At 43.5% G+C, this 23762-nt stretch overlaps 1 protein-coding gene across 1 annotated transcript in view; it reads left to right on the top strand.

The window, feature by feature from the left end:
• Positions 1-23762, top strand: part of Ptgr1 (prostaglandin reductase 1) — a 43309-nt gene that overhangs the window by 1158 nt on the left and 18389 nt on the right. The window contains exons 2-8 of the mRNA XM_012948445.2: positions 1083-1198; positions 3163-3208; positions 4441-4497; positions 7387-7554; positions 13350-13467; positions 17494-17649; positions 22753-22861. Coding sequence (XP_012803899.2) covers positions 1093-1198; positions 3163-3208; positions 4441-4497; positions 7387-7554; positions 13350-13467; positions 17494-17649; positions 22753-22861 — 760 coding nt within the window. The 5' untranslated portion in view covers positions 1083-1092. The remainder of the gene's footprint in view (positions 1-1082; positions 1199-3162; positions 3209-4440; positions 4498-7386; positions 7555-13349; positions 13468-17493; positions 17650-22752; positions 22862-23762) is intronic.

Genomic DNA, 23762 nt, shown 5'->3' with positions numbered 1-23762 from the left:
GTGGCTGCGGTAATGCGGGGTGCGGGAGTAATTAGGGGCTGCCCAAAGTCTTGACCCCAGAGCATAAAGCAGCTTTAATCATCTCTTGATTTTGTGCGGAGGAAAATTTAAATTCAGATCCTTGGTTTCCGCATTGAGGCGGAGCAGCGGCGCCACCGTGTGGTCGTCAGGTGTTCCTGCGCCTGCCTTAGAAGCGGCTCCATTCATCTGGAAAATGTGCATGGCCTTTGGTTTCCTGGGCTTGGGGCTTTTTCTAAGAATTCACTTCATGAGAGGTGAGAAAATGGAAGTATTGGCGCGCCGAGTAGCTGTTCGGTGCCCTAGGGAAACACTAGCCTGTCGGTCGGTGCCTGCAATTCTTGTCGGTTTACATTCTCCTTGCCTTGGCAGTTTCGTAAGCCGGTTTCCTCATCTCCGCACTGGCAATGACAACGCTGACATTCGTAGGGAAGTCTAGGGGATAAGATGAGACCAGACATATGCGCCAGAATCAGGAATACTATATGAATATGATGCTGAATAATATTGTGAGGAGTGCTGTGTTTGTGCTCCTTGGGGCTAGTAAGAATTCAGTCACGTGGCGCATGCCTTTAATCTCAGTACTTGGAAGGCAGAGGTAGGAGGATCGTCGTGAGTTCGAGGTCACCCTGAGACTACATGGTGAATTCCAGGTCAGCTTGGCCTAGAGTGAGATCCTACCTTGGGGGATGGTTAGAAAGAATTCAGTCACCTACTGAAGAGATGGCTCAGCAGTTAAGGTGCTTGGCTGCAAAGTCTAACAACCCGAGTTCGACTGCCAGTACCCACGTAAAGCCAAATGCACAAGGTAGTACATGCATCTGGAGTTCATTTGCAGAGCCCATTAACTCTTTCTTTGGGTGTGGTGGCTCATGCCTTTAGTCCCAGCACTCAGGAGGCAGAGGTATGAAGATTGTTGTGAGTTCAAGGCTAGCCTGAGACTACGTGGTGAATTTCAGGTCAGCCTGGGTTAGAGTGAGACCCTACATAAAAAAAAAAAAAAAAAAAAAAAAAAAGAATTCAGTCACTATGGGGCCACCCACTACCTGTTTACTGTGTCCTAGATGATTCATCATGGTGCATGCTAGGAGCTGGACCCTGAAGAGACGCTTTGAAGGCTTCCCTACTAAGAGTAACTTTGAGTTGAAGACTACTGAGCTTCCACCCTTAAAAAATGGAGGTAAGCCAGAGTGTGGCAGGGACTGAACCAAGACACCATTGCTTCCTAACAAGTCATTCCCGATTCTGAAGTGGAATGACTTCACACAACAGTGATCTAGCAGTTTACAACTCTGAGGGTTAGCCCTTCGAGCTGGGTTCAGCTGAGTTCTTCCCTAGGCCTTGCGTCTGCTGATGGTCACACTAATCTCCCTGGTGGCTGCCGGCTTTCTGCTGGGGCCCAGGCTGCAGTTCTTCTGTGGGGCCTTTTTGAAAGGCTAGTTTGTTCTCACCGAGGTTTCACGCATCTACAGCGGCAGGCGTAGGCAAGCTTCAATGTGCAAGCACTTTTCAAGTTTGTTCTTGGATTTGTTAATATCCTACCGGGCAAAGCAAGTCACAGAGCCAAGAACAGCTGGAGGGGCAGGAAACACTTCCTCCACCTCTTCTGCTACCCTCTCCTCTTCCTCTTCCTATTCATTTCTTATCATACTGAAGATCAAGTCTAGGGATCATGCATGTCAGGTAAGCCTTCTAACACTGGGCTACATCCTCAACCTCTGGAAATGAATTTCCTGATGGAATATGTGACCAAGAAACTAACACCTAAGAGTAGGAAGAGGTTGTGGGCATTTTGTAATCCACCACAGAGAGCTTTTTAGTGTCTTCCATAGGAAGCCTCGGTATTATGATAGAGGACCTTCCTTCCCAGCATCTTTGATATTTGAAACTCGTGCTTGGTTGTCTTATCGTTCGTGGCTTTGACCAGACCATGAGGAGGAAGTCCCCTCTGTTTTGGTGAATCTGATGCTAACAGTGGAGTAAGTACTACCCAGCTGCCCTGGGCAGAACCCAGGCAATAAGAATTCAAAGCCAGCCTGAGACTACATAGTGAATTCCAGGTCAGCCTGGGCTAGATTGAGACCTTACCTCAAGGTGTGTCTATGAGGGTGTGTGTGTGATAGGTAAGCTTTGGAGAAAGGAGGATATGGTCAAATAACAAGGCAAAGTTACTGATCCTAATTAAATTATGATGGCCAAAACTTGGATATAAAGTTCCAGAAAATTTGTACACAAGGGCCCTTAAATGCACATTCTTTCATACTAGCTTGGATTGGTAATGAAATCTTACACAAGCAATATAACATACAGTGGTTTACAAATATGGCCTTGGATAACCTAAACTTAAGATAGAAATGATACTTGAAAACATCAAATGAAATAATCCATGTAAAGCAGTGCAAGGAGCTTTGTTATTATTAATATTGCTATTATTATTACTAATGCTATTATTATTTGGTGTGTGTAGTATGGTGTGTGTGGTACAGGTACATGTGTGTGCAGATGTGCCTGTGTGCCCCTGTGCACACATGTGTGGAGGCCAGAGAAAGATGTCAGTGTTCTTCTCTATTGTTCTGCTGCATTGTTTCCTTGAGATGGAGTCTCTCAACCTGGAGCTGCCATCATTATGGTTAAACAGGCTGACCAGTGAGCCCCAGTGAATCTCCTGTTTCTGTTCTCTACAGGACTGAGGTTACAGCCATGCCCAGCTGATATGTGGGTGCTGGAGATCAAACCCAGGCCCTCTCATGCTTGCCCAGCAAACACTCTTACCCACTAAACCATCTCCCAAGCCCCTGCATCATCATGATTGCTTATGAACTGGCTTCAGCCAAATTTGAGTCCTTATCTCTTCGGTAGGAAGGACAGACGAGGGGTGTCACTCAGTGTAGAGTGCATGCCTAGCATGGATAAGACCTTGAGGTTCAATCCCCAGCACAGAATGGATGGATAGTAAATGAATAAGGAAATGAATGGATGAGTGAGTGAATGAATAATGAGAGGGCAGCCCTGAAGCAGAAAGATTACCCACATTTGTTCAGAATGCCAGGAATAGTACAGCTGTCAGAGCTGGGGGTTTCTAATTTTCTAATTTTTTTTTATTTTTATAGTTTCTAATTTTCTATGGAATGCTTTATTTTGTAGAAGTCCTGCTTGAAGCTTTGTTCCTCTCTGTGGATCCTTACATGAGGTATTATTTCCCTCCTCAAACTTCTTATACTGTGTATTGAACCACATTTTGAAGTACTATAGCATACCTTTTAAGATAGACATTGACAAAACATGGTCATTGAGTCCCCTGTTTCTCCTCCCATGGTGGTGGTGAGGGGTCATGGATGCTAACCTTCTGCAGTCAGAGGCCTGCAAAGCTCAGTGAGGAATCACCCTGGACGCTTTATTTTACAACCAGCTCCCTCATCTGCTCTGTACTGTTTACCTTTCATTGCTCACCAGATTTACTTCCAAAAAAGATGGAATGAAAAAAAGAGGCTAACTACCAACTTGTCTGTTTCATTACTGGCAAAAAAAAAAAAATTGAACAGAGGATGTTAAGACTAAAATTAGCTATTCTTGCCTTCTGTTTACCTGTAGTCTTTCATTGCATAATCTGTAGTTGACTCAAGCTTACATCCTCAGAAAACAACTGAGGGAGAGGAGGAGATAAAAAAAACCTTCAATGGACCATGAATGGCTTGGTAATTTTTTGCCTAAGTAAAAAATATAGCTACCATTCTTTTAAGCACCTTATTTATTTATTTTTTTATAGCTGATTGACAAGGATTCAAATGTCAAGTGAAAAACACTGTTTAAGGATGTTGATTGGCAACTGGGTATGGTGACTGATGCCTATAATCCCAGCCCTTGGGAAGCTTAGGTAGAAGAATCATAAGTTCAAGACCAGTCCAAGCTACATAGTGAGAACCTGCTAAACAAAACAAAAATTTTGTAATTACTTTTTTTTTTTTTTTTTTTTTTGGTTTTTCGAAGTAGCTCCGGCTGACCTGGAATTAACTATGTAGTCTCAGAGTGGCCTTGAACTCATGGTGATCCTCCTACCTCTGCCTCTTGAGTGCTGGGATTAAAGGCGTGTGCCACCATTCCTGGCTTAATTACTATCTTTTTTTAGGGAGGCAGGATGGTTAATGTTAGGGGAATAAGTACCCAGCCGAGCCTGTGCTTCATTTTTAAAGTCATGGACAGAAACTTACCTCCCATCATCATTCACAGAGAAACACTAGTGGAGTGGATCTCTGGGGTCTCAAGGGAGGTCCACCCCTGACCATTTCACCTGGTTGTGCTGCCCCTAGCAGCATTCTGGGTATAGTTCCTGCAAATATCGCCCCAGTGTTTCCTCTACTGGTTTGATGCTCAAAGTTTCCCCCAGATGTTCTTCAGTACTAAAAGTAGATTTTCTTTTTTCAGAGTGGCAGCCAAAAGATTGAAGGAGGGTGATATGATGATGGGTGAACAAGTAGCCAGGTAATTATTTACAATTGTACCAATGCTTGGAAAGTGCCTCTTCTTTAGCTCCTGCTGAGACCTGTCTCTGCCCATTGCTGGACAATTCCTTGAGCCTGTGTGGTTCACTCTCTGATCTTGGAAATACTTTTAGGAAATCTTGCCCCTTCTGGGGACCTGGGAGAGGGAGAAAAACATTATGTTAGTCATACTTTTGTTGATATGACCAAACACCTGAGAGAAACCACTTAAGGAAGGAATGGTTCATTTTGGCTCATGGTTTCAGTCTATATCCTTGCCTCTGTTTATTCTGGGCCCACAGTGAGGCAGAACCTCACGGCAGTTTACAGGAAGCAGAGAGAGAAGGCCTGCACTAGCCAGCTTTCCTCCTTTTCTCTCATTCCGTCTAGACCCCCAGCCTGTGGGACGGTACAACACACATTCAAGAAAGGTGTTCCACCTTAGTTCATCCTCTCTGGACAATCGCTCATAAGACATGCCTAGACCTGTGCTTTCCTAGTCTACTAGGTGGTTCTCAGTCCCACCAAGCTGACAATAAAGATGAACTGTCACTGATGTAGAATTGTCATTTCAGCTTCACTCTGCTATACTTTTAATTATGTTTAAAATAAATGTAAATGCATTCAATTCATGATGATTATAAAAATTCAAATAAATCAAAAATTTGGAACAGAATGTCTCTTCTGATTCTGACTTTTAAAGTCAGTTGTTATTGTATTGTTATTTCAAGAATTTTTTTTGTTTATTTTTTGATATTTCTAGATAGGGTTTCACTCTAGTCCAGGCTGACCCGGAATTCACTATGTAGTCTCAGGGTGGCCTTGAACTCAGTGATCCTCCTACCTCTGCCTCCTCAGTGCTGGGATTAAAGGCATGCACCACCACACCCAGCTATTTCAAGAATTTTTCGGTGCACAGACCTTTATATTTTTTTGAGTGAGGCTTTATGCCCTTCAGAAAATTGGCTTTTCTCAATTGGTATGTTGTAGATATAATTTTTTTTCCACCTCTATTAAAGCTACAAATTATCTCATTATATGCTGCCTTTAACTATTTTGCTACTTGTTTTCAAGTTCTTTGCTTGCTAAATTGGCAAAAGTTTTTTAAAAATTATTTATTTATTTATTTATTTGTATGGAGAGAGAGAGGGAGAGGATGGGCACTCCAGAGCCCTTGCTACTGCAAACAAACTCCAGAAATGTGCCATTTTGGGCATCTGATTTTATGTATATACTAGGGAATTGAACCCAGGCCATTAGGCTTTGCAAGTAAGTGCTTTTAACTGCTAAACCATCTCTCCAGCCCTGGACAAAGATTTTTAAAGATGTAATTCCCAGATCAGGAGGTCATGTGATGACAACTTGTTTGTTGGGTGATGCCCACTGATGGTAGATACACTGTCTGTCCAGAAGCCTTCTAGAAAGAGGAGTGTGCATGTCTGCAATCCCAGAACTTGAGAAGTGCAGGGAGTAGCATCAGGAGTCCAAGATCATCACTCTTGCTACATAGGAGTTCGAGGCTAGCTGCTTCAAGAGATCCTGTCTTAAATTTTAAAAAATTGACATTCAGCAAGAGATACAAATATTTTCATGATGTCTGATATCATATTCTCATTTGTAGAAATATGGCTTAATAAAACAATAAATTCATCTTTATAAAATCATGTAAAGAGCTAGAGAGATGGCTTAGTGGTTAAGGTACTTGTCTGGAAAGCTTAAGGACCTTGGTTTGATTCCCCAGTACCCATGTAAGCCAGGTGCACAAGATGGCACATGCATCTGGAATTTGTTTGCAGTGGCTAGAGGCCTTGGTATGCCCATTCTCTTTATCTGCTTCTCTATCTCTAATAAATAAATAAATAAGTAAATAAATTTTTAAAAATATTAGATTAGCTTCCTGTTGTTGGATTCTAACATATTTTGGCGTGTTTGTTTTTTGAGGTAGGGTTTTGCTCTAACCCAGACTGACCTGGAATTCACTATGTACTCTCAGGCTGGCCTGGAACTCACAGCAATCCTCCTACCTCTGCCTCCTATGTGCTGGGATTACAGGCATGTGCCACCACATCCAGCCTGGTTGTTTTTAGAAATGCTATTTTTTTGAGATTTGTTTTTTTAATTTTTAAATTAAGAAAAAGGGTAGTGCTGCAAAGTGAACCCAGGGCCTCACGCATGCTAAGGCAAGCCACTCGACTACTGAGCTAAATCCCCAGCCTCTTATTTTCATTTTATATTTTAAATTTCCTAAAAATAAGCATGTCATGTAACTATGTACTGAGGGGAAGACAGTAAAGAATGGTAAGAGTGGGAGAAGAGGAAAGAAATCAGTCCATGAGGCAGACAAGGCACAGATGAGGGAGGGAAGCCGAAACAAGCCAGGACAGACCAGCGTCCTGGAAACCTCAGCGGAAGTTGGGATGGAGTCACACAATGACTGGAGAATACCCTGTGGGTGGTCGCTGGGAGGAAGGGTGCAGCAGATTACCCGGTGAATAGGAAGTGAGGCAGTTTGGCCGCTGTAAACTGGGGGCGGGGAAGTGAGATTATAAACGGAGTCCGGCTTGCTGGGAGACAGTAGAGAGGAAGTGGCAAAGGTGCAGGGTAGAGGGGCTGTGAGTGAGGAAGACGCTGGTGTGCAGATCCCGGGAGGACAGAGGGGAGGCCCTCCGCTTGCAGAGAAGAGTGGCAGAGCGGGGATCACCCTGGGCCAGTTGAGAGAGTCCTTCCCTGATGGCCCTTGCGCCATCGGCTAAGACTTCAGGAGCTGTGTCATCGGAGAGCAGCCATGGAGTATCAGCCTCAGTCCCTCTTGTACCCGTTAACCACACAGCCCGCTACTCCCGCAGACAGGAAGCGATCTCGTGTTTCTTAATGCGCTTTTGCCTTTCAGAGTCGTGGAAAGTAAAAACTCAGCCTTCCCAACAGGAACCATAGTAGTGGCTTTTTTAGGCTGGACAACGCACTCCATTTCCGATGGGAAGGAGCTGAAAGAGCTGCCTGCCGAGTGGCCAGAGACATTACCCCTGTCTTTGGCTTTGGGGACAATTGGCATGACAGGGTGAGTATTATGGTTATTTTGCGTTTGTGTGAATATCTGACATTCTGTTTTTCTAAAGTGGTTTGACTAGAACTTGATCAAAAAGAAGAGACTTAAGACACTGTAGGTCCAGGGAAACAGAGAAAATGGTGGGACTAAGAAGGGAAGGAAAGCCGGTGGTAGTGGTGCATGCCTTTAATCCCATCACTCAGGAGGCAGAGGCAGGAGGATCACAGTGAGTTCGAGGCCACCCTGAGACTACATAGTGAATTCCAGGTCAGCCTGGGCTAGAGGGAGGTGCTACATAGAAAAAACAAACAAACAAAGAAATAGGCTCAAGAGATGGCTTAGTGGTTAAGGTGCTTGCCTGCAAAGGCTTACAACCCAGGTTCAATTCCCTAGTACCCATGTAAGCCAGATGCATGAGGTAGCACATGCATCTGGAGTTCGTTTGCAAGGGTTAGAGGCCCTGGCATGTCCATTTATCTCTTTCTCAAAATAAATAAATAAAGTAAAAAAATATATATATATATATATATTTTACTTATTTATTTGAGAGTGACAGACACAGAGAGAAAGACAGATAGAGGGAGAGAGAGAGAATGGGCGCGCCAGGGCTTCCAGCCTCTGCAAATGAACTCCAGATGCGTGCGCCCCCTTGTGCATCTGGCTAACGTGGGTCCTGGAGAACCGAGCCTCGAACCGGGGTCCTTAGGCTTCACAGGCAAGCGCTTAACCGCTAAGCCATCTCTCCAGCCCCATAAAAATATATTTGAAAAAAAAAAAAAGAGGAAAGGAAATCAACCTGAGTACATTAGTAGATGAATATAAGAAATATGAGATATCTACCTACCTATATATCATTCATTTATCTCTCTATACATATATTAGAAAATGTATAGCCTTTATTTAATCTATTTATTATAGATTTCATTTTATTTATGTGCCAGGGTCTCTTGCCCCTGCAAATGAACTTCAGCCAGACACATGGCTACTCTGTCTGGATTTAGAAGGTGCTGGCGGGGGGGGGGGGGGGGGGGGAGGGTAGGCTTTATAAGCAAGCATTTTTAACCCCAATCTCTCCCAGTCCTTATTTTTTTTATTTTTGAGACATCATTTCTTGGAGTCTTGGCTGACTTCCAACTCACTTTGTAGCCAAGGATGACCTTGAATTCCTGATTCTCCTGTGTCCATCTCCCACATGCTGGAATTACAGGCCTGTGAAAACATTGCGGGAATTTCCTGAATGAGACTCAGAGCTGTGCAGACAGAGGACAGGAGGATGTATTCAGGCTAGCGGGCTGACGCCCAGATCACTCTGTAATGGTGTCAGCCCTGAGCTTAGGCAAGAGGGGCTTTTTATCACTTTCTTCCTGAAAGCAAACAGGGTTACAGAAGCATACATGGCCTGAGTGTGCAGCTACAATTTCTGTTCTTAATCAGCCCAAAACTATCGTAACTCACACCGCAGGCAGGGAGCTCATTTCTATGTTCTTTGGTCTCCCCCTGTGAAGGCTTGTGGAAGGAAGCTTCTCTCTCTGTTCTCTGGTGTCTCCCTGTAGGTGGCTCACCTTTGTGGGTAACTTCAGTACTGTTGGGGGGTGGGGAGGCTCTGTAACCCAGCACAAGTTTTTCTGTTGTTGCTGATTTCTGCTAGAATACCATAGGGAGGTTATGCTATGCCGAGCATCAAACCCAGGGCTTTGTGCAGACTGAGGAAGCACTTTACGAACTGAGTACATCCCTAGCCCTATATAGCCTTAAAAAAAAAAAAGAAATCCTGACACCTGTGATAACATAGATTAACCTGGAAGACATTAAGTAAAATAAATTAGGCACAGAAAGACAACTATCACATGATCTCACTTTTTTTTTTCAATATGTTATTTTGGGGCTGGTGAAATGGCTTAGCAGTTAAGGGACTTCCCTGTGAAACCTAAGGACCCACGTTCAACTCCCCAGAACCCATGTAAGCTGGATGCACAAGGTGATGCATGTGCACAGGGCCTGTAACCAGTGCATTCAAACTCCAGACATGTGCACCACCTTGTGCATCTGGCTGTATGTGGGGACTGGGAACTCAAACCTGGGTCCTTTGGCTTTGCAGGCAAGTGTCTTAACTGCTGAGCCATCTCTCCTTTATTATTACAATTATTATTTTTAAGTCGGGTCTCTTTCTAGCCCAGGATGATCTGGAATTCACTATGTAGTCTCAGGCTGGTCTTGAAGTCAGGTGATCCTCCTATAAAAAAAAGCCAAAGGATCCCAGTTTGATTTTCCAGGACCCACATAAGCCAGATGTACAAGGGGACACATGCATCTGTAGTTTGTTTGCAGTCACTGGAGGCCCTGGCACAACCATTCTCTCTCCCTCTCTCTCTCAATAAATAAATAAAATATATTTTTAAATACCTAAGGGTATGGGGGCATACATTCAAACTACCACAGTATGTTTGTCAGTGTTTTTGTTGCTGTGAGAAATACCTGAGAGAAATAATTTTAAAGGAGGGGTTAACTTTGGCTCATGGTTTCGGAGGTTTCAGTTGTCTGCCAACTCCACTATTATGGGTCTTGGGCGGGGTGGAACATCATGGCAGGGAGGTATGATGGAGCTGAGCTAATTATCTCATGGTAGCCAGGGAGAAGTGAAAGACAGGAAGGAGGCAGGATCAAGGTAGATCTCTCAGAAGCGTGCCCACAGTGACCTGCTTCCTGTCTGTAGGCTTCGTCTCCCAATAACACCATCATGTTATGAATCCATTGAGGGATTAAAGTGCTTATTAGGGCCTTCAAGACTCACTCACTTGTCCAAAACTTCATCCCCGAACACTGCTGCATTGGAAACCATGCCTCTAACCCATGAACCTTCTGGAGGGTCTTCAAACCATAACATATGTGGATTCTAAGAAGTGCAATGTGGGGCAGGAGCAATGACTCACTTGGTAAAGCAGTTGCCATGCAAGAGTGAGGACTAGAGCTTAGATCCCAGCACACATAAAAATCCCTGGAGCAATCTGGCTAGCTAGACTAGCCGAATCTTAAGCCCTGGGCTGATGCAATCTCTCATGTGAGCCCAGGGTTTAAGATTCGGCTAGTCTAGCTAGTCACACATGTCCCCACATATACATACAAACACGCACACTCATCACACACACATGCAAAAAAATAAACTTGAACTCATAGGAACAGAATATGATGATGGTTACTGGGGCTGAAGGGCTGGGAGAAATATTCATCAAAAGAGACAACATCTTGGGCTGGAGAGATGGCTTAGCTGTTAAGGTGCTTGCCTGTGAAGCCTAAGGACCCATGTTCTATCTCTGTACAGATCCCACCTTAGCAAGAGGTAAGGTAAGTGCAATGTCACACATGCCCACTAGGTGGTGCAAGCATCTGGCGTTCAATTGCAGTGGCTGAGGTCTTGGTGTGCCAATTCACTCTCTCTCTAAAAATGAAATAAAATAAAATGAGACAAAATTTTATTTAGACAGGAAGCATAAGTTCAAATGTGTTGTACAACAGTGACTATAGTTAACAATATAGTACAATATAGTCAATATATTGTGCACTGAAGTTTATTTATTTGAGAGAGAGAGAGAGTGCACAAGGGGAGAGAGAGGGGCGCATGTGACCCCCTTGTGCATCTGGCTTACATGGGACCTGGGGAATTGAACCTGGGTCCTTTGGCTTTGTAGGCAATCGTGTTAACCACTAAGCCACCTCTCCAGCCCTGTACACTGAAGTTATTAGGAAGATAAATTTGAAGTGCTCTGAGGGCTGAGGAGATGGCTTAGAGGGTAAGAGCACTTAGAGAGCAAGCGTGGGGACCTGAGTCCACTCCCAGCACCCGGGTAAAAAGCCAGGCATGGCTGTGCTCCCTGCACTGAGTAAGGTCAAAACAGGAGGATCACCGGGACTCACCAGTCAGCCAATTTCTCAAAAAAACTGTGAGCTGTAAGTTCAGTGAGAAGCTCTGTTTCTAGGAAATAAGGGGGAAGACCTATAGAGAAAGACTCTAAAATCCATATGGATTTCACTGGCATAGATTCAGGGATCCAAGATATAATTTTCCTCTACTACTGAACTCATTTCTATTTCAAGCTTTCTTTTTGGCTGGTGTAGTAAAGAAAACTTTAGTTAAACACAGAGATTTTTCACACATCAATTAATGTTTAAAACTTGGGATTTCTTTTAATTTTTTTTTTTTTTTATTTGAGAGCGACAGACACAGAGAGAAAGACAGATAGAGGAATAGAGAGAGAATGGGCGCGCCAGGGCTACCAGCCTCTGCAAACGAACTCCAGACGCATGCACCCCCTTGTGCATCTGGCTAACGTGGGACCTGGGGAACCGAGCCTCGAACCGGGGTCCTTAGGCTTCACAGGCAAGCGCTTAACCGCTAAGCCATCTCTCCAGCCCGGGATTTCTTTTATTCTCCCTTTAGTTGATGCACAGTTCCAAGGGCTAATACAAGACCAGTGTTGGTAGGTGAGGGATAACACCTTCTTGATTGGTATTGATCTTGTGCTGGTCTCCTGCTCAAACTGTAACTTGTCCATGGAGTTTTTTATTTAATTTAATTTATTTATTTAACAGAGAAAGAGGGAGGGAGAGAAAGAGAGGATGGGCACGCCAGGGCCTCCAGCCACTGCAGACAAACTCCAGACATGTGTGCCCCCTTGTGCATCTGGCTAATGTGGGTCCTGGGGAATCAAACCTGGGTCCTTGGGCTTTGCAGGCAGATGCCTTAACCACTAAGCAATCCTTCCTGCCCTGTCCATGGGGTTTTTAACCTCATCCCCTTCCCAGCTTTAGCTCAGGGAATTGTGGGGGTATCCTCATGAGTCCTCACTGATCCTTCGTATGGTATCTATGTAGACCCAGTATTTCTTCCCTGGTAAGTGTCCTTTATGTCCCACTTGCAGTGACTTGGAGGAACTTCAGAAATTCTCCTATACCTTTCTGGAGACATGGAGAACTCAGGATGTCCTGTCATGCTAGGTGTATCTCAGCACTGTGTGTACTCTGTGACTAACCTCTCAGGCCAACATTGTGTCTGCTCTGTGACTGACCTGTCATGCCTAGGTGAATCCCAGCACTGTGTCTACTCTGTGACTGAGTCACCTTGACCACATGAAGGGTTTTCTCCAGGAAGCTTACCACCTCCATAGCTCTTATGTGGAGATGGCTCACAGGATCTCCATTCTATCTTCTTTCATCCATGAGACTTGGTCTGGACCTAGACAGGATGCATCCTGTTCCCACTTGGGCTCCATTCCCTTCCTAGTTTATGTCATCTTTTTTCCTACCTAGGAGCAGAAAAGATAATGAATCAATAGGACCTGTTAACAGTGGTAACACTTAATTTCTAGATGTTTTATCTTCTACTGGGGTGCATGGCTCCTTAGACCTTCAGAGTTTATATAAAAGAAATATAGGGGGCTAGAGAGATGGCTCAGTGGTTAAGTGCTTGCCCACAAAGCCTAGTGACCTGGGTTTGATTCCCCAGTACCCCTATAGAGCCAGATGCACAAAGTGGTGCATGTGTCTGTAGTTCATTTGCAGTGGCTAGAAGCCCTGGTACACTCATTCTCTCTGTTTGTCTTCTCTCTATCTCTCTGTGCTTGCAAATCAATCAATAAAATTAAATTAAAAAATAAGTATAGGGAAATGGGGGTGGTACATGCTCATAATTGCAGCACTTAGGGATGGAGGCAGGGGGGATTACAATTTCAAAGATAGCTTGGGCTACAGAGGGAGAGGAAGAGAGAGAGAATGAAAATATCTATTCACAAACTATTTTGTCATTCTCTTAGCTTAACTGCCTACTTTGGCCTACTTGACATCTGTGGTGTGAAGGGCGGAGAGACAGTGATGGTTAATGCAGCAGCAGGAGCTGTGGGCTCTGTCGTGGGACAGATAGCTAAGCTCAAGGTAAGTGTCTTTCTCCAGTCACATTTATTCAAGATAGCGTGCATCGAATTTACAGTCTACCTACTAGATCTTGAAGTTAGAAGTTGAGAAGTGGAGGAACAGGAAAATGGTGTGGCAAAGATGAGCTGACCACCGTTGTTTGATAGCATTGCAGATATCAAGTCAGGAATGACCCCATCTACAGTATTGGCTTATAAGAACTACATTTGGATTTTTTTTACTCACTATTCTTCTTTTTTTTTTTTTTTTTTTTTTTGGTTTTTTGAGGTAGGGTCTCACTCCAGCCCAGGCTGACCTGGAATTCACTATGGAGTCTCAGGCTGGCCTCTCAAACTCACTGTGATCTTCTTACCTCTGCCTCCTGAGTGCTGGGATTAAAGGTATGCACTACCATGCCCGGCTACTCACTATTCTTTTTTTTTTTTTTTAATTTTTATTAGCATTTTCCATGATTATAAAAAAATATCCCATGGTAATTCCCTCCCCCCCCACTTTCCCCTTTGAAATTCCATTCTCCATCATATTACCTCTTCATCACAATCATTGTACTTACATATATAAAATATCAACCTATTAAGTACCCTCCTCCTACTCACTATTCTTTATTAGCAGTTTAACTTTCTTTTCGTCACAATTGTCCCAGAAATACAAAGAGGGACTTGAGATCAGCGCATCCAAGAGTCATCTTCCACATGTTTCTCTTGCAAACGTTGTTGTTCCAGAAAGAAAGAAGCACAGAGTGGTGAAGCCAACGTGGCTTGGAAACTATCTCCTGGGAAGAAGCCAGGGCATAGAAATGTTGCCCTTGGTTTGATTTGGACAGGTCTCTAGTCTGATGATGAATGTACGGGGCAGCAGGCAGCTCAGACCTGGTCAGGAGTTGTTTTGCAATCGTGGGACTATTCAAGGAGACCTGGCTGGGGTGATCTAGTTTTGCTCTAGGCTGAGCTACAGGACTCAGACTCTAGTTCTTATCATCAGAAAATGTAAATGGAATACAGTTGAGTACAGGACTAACCCAAAATCCAAGGGCTGTGCCCAGTACTAATGGAAGCTAGGAACCAAATGTGAGGCTGCCATCAAGGTTACAAGAATCATTTATTCTAGTGAGTAAATGAATGAAAAGGATAGGGGCTGAATTTCATTTCTTTCTTTTTCTTTTCAAGGTAGGGTCTCACTCTAGCCTGTAATTCACTCAGTAGCACCAGACTGGTCTCGAACTCATGGCAATCCTACCTCCGTTTCCCTGTTATGGAAAATGGAGTCACACAGAGGTAGCACCAGAGATAGAATGAAATATTAGAAAATTTATTCATGTTGACATGGACACAGGGTGTAACTTCCAAACCCTGAGTCCAACTCTGATAGCTCAGAGGGTTTTTTTGTTTGTTTGTTTGCTTTGTTTTTTTTGAGGTAGGGTTTCACTCTGGCCCAGGCTGACCTGGAATTAACTATGTCGTCTCAGGGTGTCCTTGATTCATGACGATCCTCCTACCTCTGCCTCCAGAGTGCTGGGATTAAAGGCGTGCACCACCATGCCCGGCTGCTCAGAGTTTTTATAAACAGTATGGCAGGAAGTCTGACATCACTTTGAATTCTTTATACCTATTGATGGGTTACAAGTTTCTAAGGTTACATAATTTTAGGGCACAAACAGAAAATTCCTTAGCAATAAGCCAGTGATTTTAAAAAGTAAAAATACATGGGCTGGAGTGATGGCTTAGAGGTTAAGACACTTGCCTGTGAAGCCAAGGGTCCCAGCTTCAATAACCCAGTACCCACGTAAGACAGATGCATAAGGTGGTGCATACATCTGGAGTTCATTTGCAGTGGCTAGAGGCCCTGGTGTGCCCATTCTCTCTCTATATGTAACTGCCTCTGCCTCTCTCTCTTAAATAAATAAAGAAGATATTTTTTAAAAAGTACAAGTGTAGAACAGAAATCCCTTCAGCGGGTTCATGCTGTCCCCCTGGTAAAGGTTTGTGTAATAGAAACTTGTGTTTTAGAGTATCAGCTGGATCTGGTTTCTTTGCTAAATTTCTTCCACCACATCCCAAATTCTGGGATTAAGGGTATATGCCACCACACCCAGTTTGTATCATATATATGTATATACATAATTTATATATATCATAAAATCAATTGATATATATCAATTACATCTGAACTTGTAGTATAATATATTTTTCCCTTTTATTCTACTACCATAGCCTAGATTTTATTTCAATAATATGTTTAAAATCCCATATTGTTATTAAAAGTTGTTGGGTTTGGCACCTGAAAATGCCTTTATTTTATTTTATTATTAGCATACAAAGAATTAGATTTCATTATTTTGTTTTGAGGCAAGCCCAACAGACTGACCTTTTTTTTTTTTTAATGAAAGAGTGCAAGAGACAGAGAGAGGGAGGGAGAGAGGGAGGGAACATTGGTGTGTCAGGGCCTCTAGCCCCTATAATCGCACTCCAGGCTCATGTGCCACTTACTGCTCATGTGCCACCTTGGCCTACCCTGTGTCTGGCTTATGTGGGACCTGGAGAGTCAAACATGGGCCCTTAGGCTTCACAGGCAAGTGCCTTAACCACTAAGCCATCTCTCCAGCCCATGTTTTTCTTTTTTAAAAAAAATATTCAATTTATTTATAAACAGTGAGAGACAGAGAGTCCGGGGTGGAGGGGAGGAACATAACAGGGCGTCCAGCCACTGCAAACAAACTCCAGATGCGTGCGCCCCCTTGTGCTTCTGGCTTTATGTTGGTACTGGGGAATTGAACCCAGGTCATTAGGCTTTGCAGGCCATCACCTTAAGTGATGAGCCCTCTCTTCAGCCCTGAAAATGCCTTTTAATATGTAATAATCCCAAGGACCTAATTCCTTTATCCCAGAGCTCCCATTTGGGTGCTCCTCAGTCCCTCTGTTATAAGGGCCCACCTAGGCCAGGGCTTTGGACCAAATCAAAGACTAAGGGTAGGACGGGCTGCCTGCGGCATGGGAGTTGCAGAGCCAGGCCACAGTCGTACTCTGAAGAACCGCTGCCCCAATAGCAGACACACTATCAGTAGGGAAGAGAAGCCCCGGAATGAAGAACCCAAGACTCCAAGTGACCGGGTCGTGAAAGAAGCAAGTTGAGGGTGTGGGGAGACGGCAGCACAGGCACGAGGGCCTGAGTGTGGACCCCTAGCACCCTCAGAAAAGTTAGACTGTAATCCCAGTGCTGGGCACACAGAGACAGAAGGATCCCTGGGATTCGCTGGCCAGACAGTCTGGCCAGATCAGTGATCTCCAGGTGGAGAGTGATTGAAGAAGATACCTGTAGCCCTCTGGCCTCCACACACATGCACACACATTTGCACCCCACACATATGGGCACACATATGTACATGCAAAGAAAACAATCAGGTTGAAATGAACTGCAGATCCAACAAACATAGAGAGGGTCTGGGTTAGGGCCAATTTCTCCCATGGGGCCTGTTGATCCATTATGGTATTCTTCATATATTAGGTGTGCTATGGTTTGGATATGAAATATCCCTCAAAGCTCATGTGTTGAAGGCTTGGTTCCCAGTTAAATCTTCACAGGTGGGGCTTCTGGGAAGAGATGGGATCACGAGGGCCCTAGCCTCAGCAAGGGATTGGTATATACATAGCTCGATGGCCTCATTGGGAGGTGGTAGATACTAGGAGTAAGAGTTCAGCTGGAGGAAGTAGGTCCCTGGAGTTGTAGCTTTGAAGGATGCATCTTGTCCCAGGCCCCCCCTTTCCATCTGTTCTTGCTGCCATCAGTTGAGTAGCTTTCTATGCCATACCCTTCTACCATGACATCTAACCCAAAGCACAGAGCCAAGTGGCTGTGGATTAAAAAAGCTGAAACTATGAGTCAAAATAAATCTTTCTTCCTTCAAGCTGCTTTCTCAGGTATTTTGTGATAGGGACAAAAAGTTGACTAACTCTTGGGCAGCCTGATCACACTAGACCAGGAAAGTGGAGCTGATCCACACTCATGGTTCCCACTTTTCTCCCCATTCAGGGCTGCAGAGTTGTGGGTGCAGCAGGGTCTGATGAAAAGATTGACTATCTAAAAAAGATTGGATTTGATGCCGCCTTTAACTACAAGACAGTGGAGTCTTTGGAACAAGCTTTGAAGAAAGCCTCTCCTGATGGCTATGATTGCTATTTTGATAATGTAAGTATAATCTGGAATTATCTCTAATATTAATGACAAAGTATTACATAAAGGAATATATTTCTAAAGGTTTTGTGTAAATCATATCAAGAAATTGCATGTACCTTTTAAAAAGCTTTATTGGCATGTAACTGCCATGCCATATAATTCATTTACCTAAAGTAGAGTTGGCTGTGATGGCACATGCTTATAATTTCAGTACTGTGGTAACTGAGGCAGGAGGGTCATGACCAGCCTGGGCTACATAGTGAGACCCTTCCTCAAAACACCAATAAATAAATAAGTAGATAATCTGTAGAATTTGGTCTAAGGGTGTAACTCAGTAATACAGTAGTTGCCTAGCATGTGTGAGGCCTGGATTCAATCCCCAGGACAGTGGGGAGGTGGTTCTGTGGGTAAAGGCACTTGCTTGCAAAGCCTGTTGGCCTGGGTTAGATTCCCCTACTACCCATATAAACCCAGATGCACAACGTAGTACATGTGTCTGGAGTTCGTTTGCAGTGGCAAGAGATCCTGGCATGCCCTTGTTCATATTATCTCTCTCTCTCTAATAATATAAAGATTTTTTTTTAGATTTTATTTTTATTTATTTATTTATTAAAAAGAGAGAGAGAGGGCTGGAGAGATGGCTTAGCGGTTAAGCACTTGCCTGTGAAGCCTAAGGACCTCGGTTTGAGGCTCAGTTCCCCAGGTCCCACGTTAGCCAGATGCACAAGGGGGCGCACGCCTCTGGAGTTCGTTTGCAGACGCTGGAAGCCCTGGCGCGCCCATTCTCTCTCTCTCCCTCTATGTGTCTTTCTCTCTGTGTCTGTCGCTCTCAAATAAATAAATAAATAATTTAAAAAATACTTAAAAAAGAGAGAGAGTGAGAATGGGCACGTCAGGGCCTCTAGCCACTGCAAACGAACTCCATATGCATGTGCACCTGGATTACATGGGACCTGGTGACTTGAACCTGGGTCCTTAGTCTTCACAAACAAGTGCCTTAACCACTAAGCCATTCTTCCAGCCCTAAAGACTTTTTTTTTTTTTTTTGGTTTCTCGAAGTAGGGTCTCACTGTAGCTCAGGCTGAGCTGGAATTCGCTATGTAGTCTCAGGGTGGCTTTGAACTCATGGCCATCCTCCTACCTCTGATTCCTGAGTGCTGGGATTAAAAGCATGTACCACCACGCCTGGTTTAAGATTTATTATTATTATTATTTGAGATCAACACAGAGAGAGAAAGAGACAGTGGGTACATCAGGGCCTCCAACCACTGCAAAGGAACTCCAGATGTATGCGCCACCCTTTGTGCATCTGGCTTACATGGCTACTGGGGAATGGAGCCTCGAACTGGGGATCCTTAGGCTTCACAGGCAAGTGCTTAACCGCTAAGTCATCTCTCCAGCCTTTTTCTTTTTTTTTTTTTTTTTTTTTCTTTTCTTTTTCTTTTTAAGAGCCAGAGAGAATGTGCACACCAGGGTCTTAGCCACTGCAATGAACTCCAGACACGTGCGCCCCCTTGTGCACATGTTTGACATTGCACACTTGCATCACTATGCATCTGGCTCTGTGGTACCTGGAGATTCGAACAGTCCTTAGACTTCACAGGCATGTGCCTTAACCACTAAGTCCGCTCTCCAGCCCTAAAGATATTTTTGTTTTTAAAGAAGCCATCCCTCATTAACCCTTCAAAATATGCTCTTTTGTAACGGGCCTCTTTCACTTAGCAAAATAATTTTATGTCCATCTATATTGGACATTTTTCAGTACTTCATTCTTTTTATGGCTAACTAATATCCCATTATTTGAATATACCACTACATTTTTTAGACTTTATTTTTATTTATTTATTTGAGAGAGAGAAAGAAAGAGGCAGAGAGAGGAGAGAGAGAATGGGCATGCCAGGGCCTCCAGCCACTGCAAACAAACTCCACATGCATGCACTCCCTTGTGCATCTGGCTTATGTGGGTCCTAGGGAATGGAACCAAGGTCCTTTGGCTTTGCAGGCAAACACCTTAACCACTATGCCATCTCTCCAGCCCACCACTGCATTTTTTTAATCCCTATCAGTTGGTGAGTAGCTGAATTCTTTATACTTTTGGTCATGTGTATAACACTGCTAGGAATATTCATATACAACTTTTTGTATGAATATGATTTAATTTTTCTTTGGTATTCACTATGAGTAGAGTTAGTAGATAATAAGGTAATTTCATGTTTAACGTTTTGAGGAACTGCCAAATTGTTTTGCAAAGTGGTTATACTGTCTTGCTTTCCTACCAGCAGTCTTGGAATTTCTCCATAACCTCACCAACACTTGTAATTGTGTTTCCTTATAGCCATATTAGTGTATTTAAAGTGATATTTCAGTGTGTGTGTGTGTTTTATTTTTAGTTATTTGAGAGCGATAGAGAGGGAAAGGCAGATAGAGAGAATGGGCACATCAGGGCCTCTAGCCACTGCAAACGAACTCCAGATGCATGTGCCACCTTGTGCATCTGGCTTATATGGGTCCTGGGGAATCGAACTGGGGTCCTTTGGCTTTGCAGGAAGCATCTTAACTGCTAAACCATCTCTACAGCCCTTTCCTTCTGACTAGTGCTACTGAATAAAGATCTGCATGTACATTTGTATGTAATTGTTAGAGAAATGTGTGTTCAACCCCTTTGCTGGTTTTCCAACTGCATTTGAGTTCTTTATGTATCTGGGAACATGTACCTTATCCAACACAGTTGGTTTTCATTATTTGCAATAGTTATGTTCTGTAAAGTCACCAGGAACACTGGATCCCAGCTTCTAGGAGAAATGTGTACATGTGCATGTCTCACATCAATCTTAATCTTTTCTAGTAGCTTCTGTTTTCTTTATTTTATATACGAGAACTGAAGTTCCAAAATTTTAAGTAACTTGATTGCAGCTGTTGTGTGTATTAATCCCCACAATGGTAGCAACCCAGCTCCATTAGACCCTGCCCAGAGACAGATTTTCTTGAACTAGGCTGTACTGCCCCTGCTGTCTCTATCCATCCTCAGGACATGTCTGAGCGACAAGAAGACACATCACCTGCCTGGTTAGGCTCCATTGGAGACACCTATGTCTTTTTTTTGCTCAGTGCTTATCTGCAAATGACCTGCTTGATTGATTTTGAAGGTGCAGATCAGTTTTTGTTAGAGAGAAAGCATGTGCAAGAAAGAGAGACAGAGGAAAGAGAGAAAATTGGCATGCCAGGACTCAGCTACTGTAATCAAACTCCAGGCGCTTGTGCCACCTAGTGGGCACATGTGATATTGCGTTTGCCTTACCTTTGTGTGTCAGGCTAATGTGGGATCTGGAGAGTAGAACATGGGTCCTTAAGCTTTGCAGGCAAGCGCCTTAATCACTAAGCCATCTTTCCAGCACCACAGGTAGATTTTAATCCAGTTCACAAATATGGAGCCTAGTAATAATTGATATGGTTTGCAAATGTTTTCTCCAATTCTGGGAGGTGTCTTCTCTCTGGATGGAATCCTTTGAAGGACAGAAGTTGTAAAAGTTGTCTTTGACTGTTTGGACTTTTGGGGTTACATCTAAAAAGACTTTGCCTTACCCAAGGTCACTGATATTTTCTCCCATGTGTTCTAAGAGTTTCAAGGTTTTGACTCTTAATGTGTATGTCCACATTGCATTTTAAGATAATTTGTGTGTATGGTGTAAGAAAGAGGCCTACTTCCATCCTTTACCACGTAGATATGCACTGTTCTGCAGCAGGTGTTGCAGACCTCCTTTCCTCTTGCTGCACTGCTTTGGCATTCATACAGGAAACCAATCAGTCAATGCTGTGGGTCATTTTGGACTCAACTTGGCTATAGTGAACTATATTTCTATTTTTTTAATTATTTATTTACAAGGGGAGAGATAGAGAGATAAGAATGGACATGCTAGGGCCTTTTGCCACTGCAAATGAACTCCAGATGCAGGGACTACTTTGTGTATTCAGCTTTACATGGGAACTGGGGGAATTGAACCCATGCTGACATGTTTTGCAAGCAAGTGCCTTTTTAGATGTAAGCCATCTCTCTAGCCCTATATTTCTATTTTTCCACTGTCATAATTTAGCTTTGCAGTAATTTTTGAAATTGGAAAGTATGAGCCTTCTAAGGTTTGTTCATTCATATATATATATATATATATATATATATATATATATTTGTTTGTTTGTTTGTTTGTTTGTTTGTTTATTAGAGAGAGGCAAGTAGAAGGAGAAAGAGGGAGAGAATGGGTGCACCAGGACAGCTAGCCACTGCAAATGAGCTCCAGACCCACATGCCACTTTGTGCATATAGCTTACATGGGTACTGGTGAGTCAAACCTGGGTCCTTAGGCTTCTCAGGCAAGCATCTTAACTGCTAAGCCATCTCACCAGCTCTAAGGTTTGTTCTTCATAAACCTTTTGTTTAGTTGTTTTTTGAGGTCGAGTCTCTATCTAGCCCAGGCTGACCTGGTACTCACTCTGTAGTCCCAGGCTGGACTCGAACTCACAGCACCTCCTACCTCTGCATACCAAGGGCTGCGATTAAAGGTGTGTGCCACCACACCCAGCTATTCATATGCTTTTAAAATATATATATATTTTTTTATTTATTTAAGAGAGAGAGAGAGAGAAAGAGGCAGATATAGAGAGAAAATGTGCACTCCAGGGCTTCAAGCAAATGAACTCCAGATGCATGTGCCAACTTGTGCATCTGGCTTACCTGGGAACTGGAGAATTGAACCTGGGTCCTTAGGCTTCGTAGGCTAGTGCTTTAAGTGCTAAATCATCTCTCCTGCCCCCATTCACAAGCTTTTTGAGTATTTTCCATAGCCTTAGATTATGGGGCAATGGAACTATGCAGAGAACCCCAATATTTAATACATTAAACTTTATAAATTATATAAGGTATGTTCCTGAAGTCAAATGAAAAGATATACTTCAAATGTGTTTTTCTAACTGCAGATATTTAGAAAACAACTGTTGTGCTAATTCAGTCAACCATGTTGCTGCTAAAATAATACTGTGAAGTACTCATCGTAAATTAAGTATTCCTCCAAATCTAGTGTTTAAATTATTTAAGGAGTTTGTGTGTTTCCTCTGTCTATTTAGGTGGGTGGAGAGTTTTCAAACTCTGTTATACCCCAGATGAAGACCTTTGGAAGAATTGCAATCTGTGGGGCCATCTCCATCTATAACAGAACTGGCCAACGTCCCCCAGGTAAAAGTGGACAAAGGCAAGATTCACAGACATAGGACAGGCCACTGGCTATCAGAGTACTAGAAAAAAGGAATTGGGTGGGTGACATGGCACCTGTAATCCCAACACTGAGGAGGCTGAGGCAGTAAGATTACTTATGTCCAGGCACCACTGACCAACCTGGGCAACATAGTAAGAAAATAAATAAGTAAAAAGTCAGGTGTGATGGCACATGCCCCTAATCCCAGCACTTGACAGTCTGAGGCACGAGGATGTTGCGTTTCAGGCCAACCTGGACTACATTAGTGAAATCCTATATCGGAGGAGAAAAGCATCTCCGATGGGCTTGATGAAATAACAAAGTTGACAGACAGTATTTATGTCATATATTTTGTGCTATATCATTTTACATTAGATCTTAATAAACAATAGCATAACCCAGAAAAATTGAAAAAAACATAGTCATGAAAAGTCTCCAGTTTTCACTTAGCATTTTTTTTTTGTTTGTTTGTTTGTTTTTCGAGATAGGGTTTCACTCTAGCCCAGGCTGACCTGGAATTCACTATGGAGTCTCAGGGTGGCCTGGAACTCACGGCAATCCTCCTACCTCTGCCTCCCGAGTGCTGGGATTAAAGGCGTGCACCACCACGCCCGGCTCGCTTAGCATTTTCTGCAAAGTCATAGAAACCATGACTTGATTTAGAAACAGAATGCCTTGGTCCTTAGGCCTATTTCTGGGAGCGTGAGAGTGCGCATAGGGTGACTTAACACAGTGGAAGAAGGGAAGAGCAGGCTGCCATGTCTGTCAGAGTCTTGGCAGCACTTTCAGAACTGCAAGGTATGTGGGCTTGGCAGGGCCTGACAATTATCCCTCAAAGAAGAAGAGACATGTGTTTCCCCCTCCAGTGCTTAAGTGGCCTTG

The sequence above is a fragment of the Jaculus jaculus genome, chromosome 1, assembly GCF_020740685.1.
Source record: "Jaculus jaculus isolate mJacJac1 chromosome 1, mJacJac1.mat.Y.cur, whole genome shotgun sequence".
In the NCBI taxonomy this organism is placed as follows: domain Eukaryota; kingdom Metazoa; phylum Chordata; class Mammalia; order Rodentia; family Dipodidae; genus Jaculus; species Jaculus jaculus.
The sequence above is the reverse complement of the archived record's forward strand: the minus strand, read 5'-3'. Positions and strand labels throughout refer to the sequence as shown.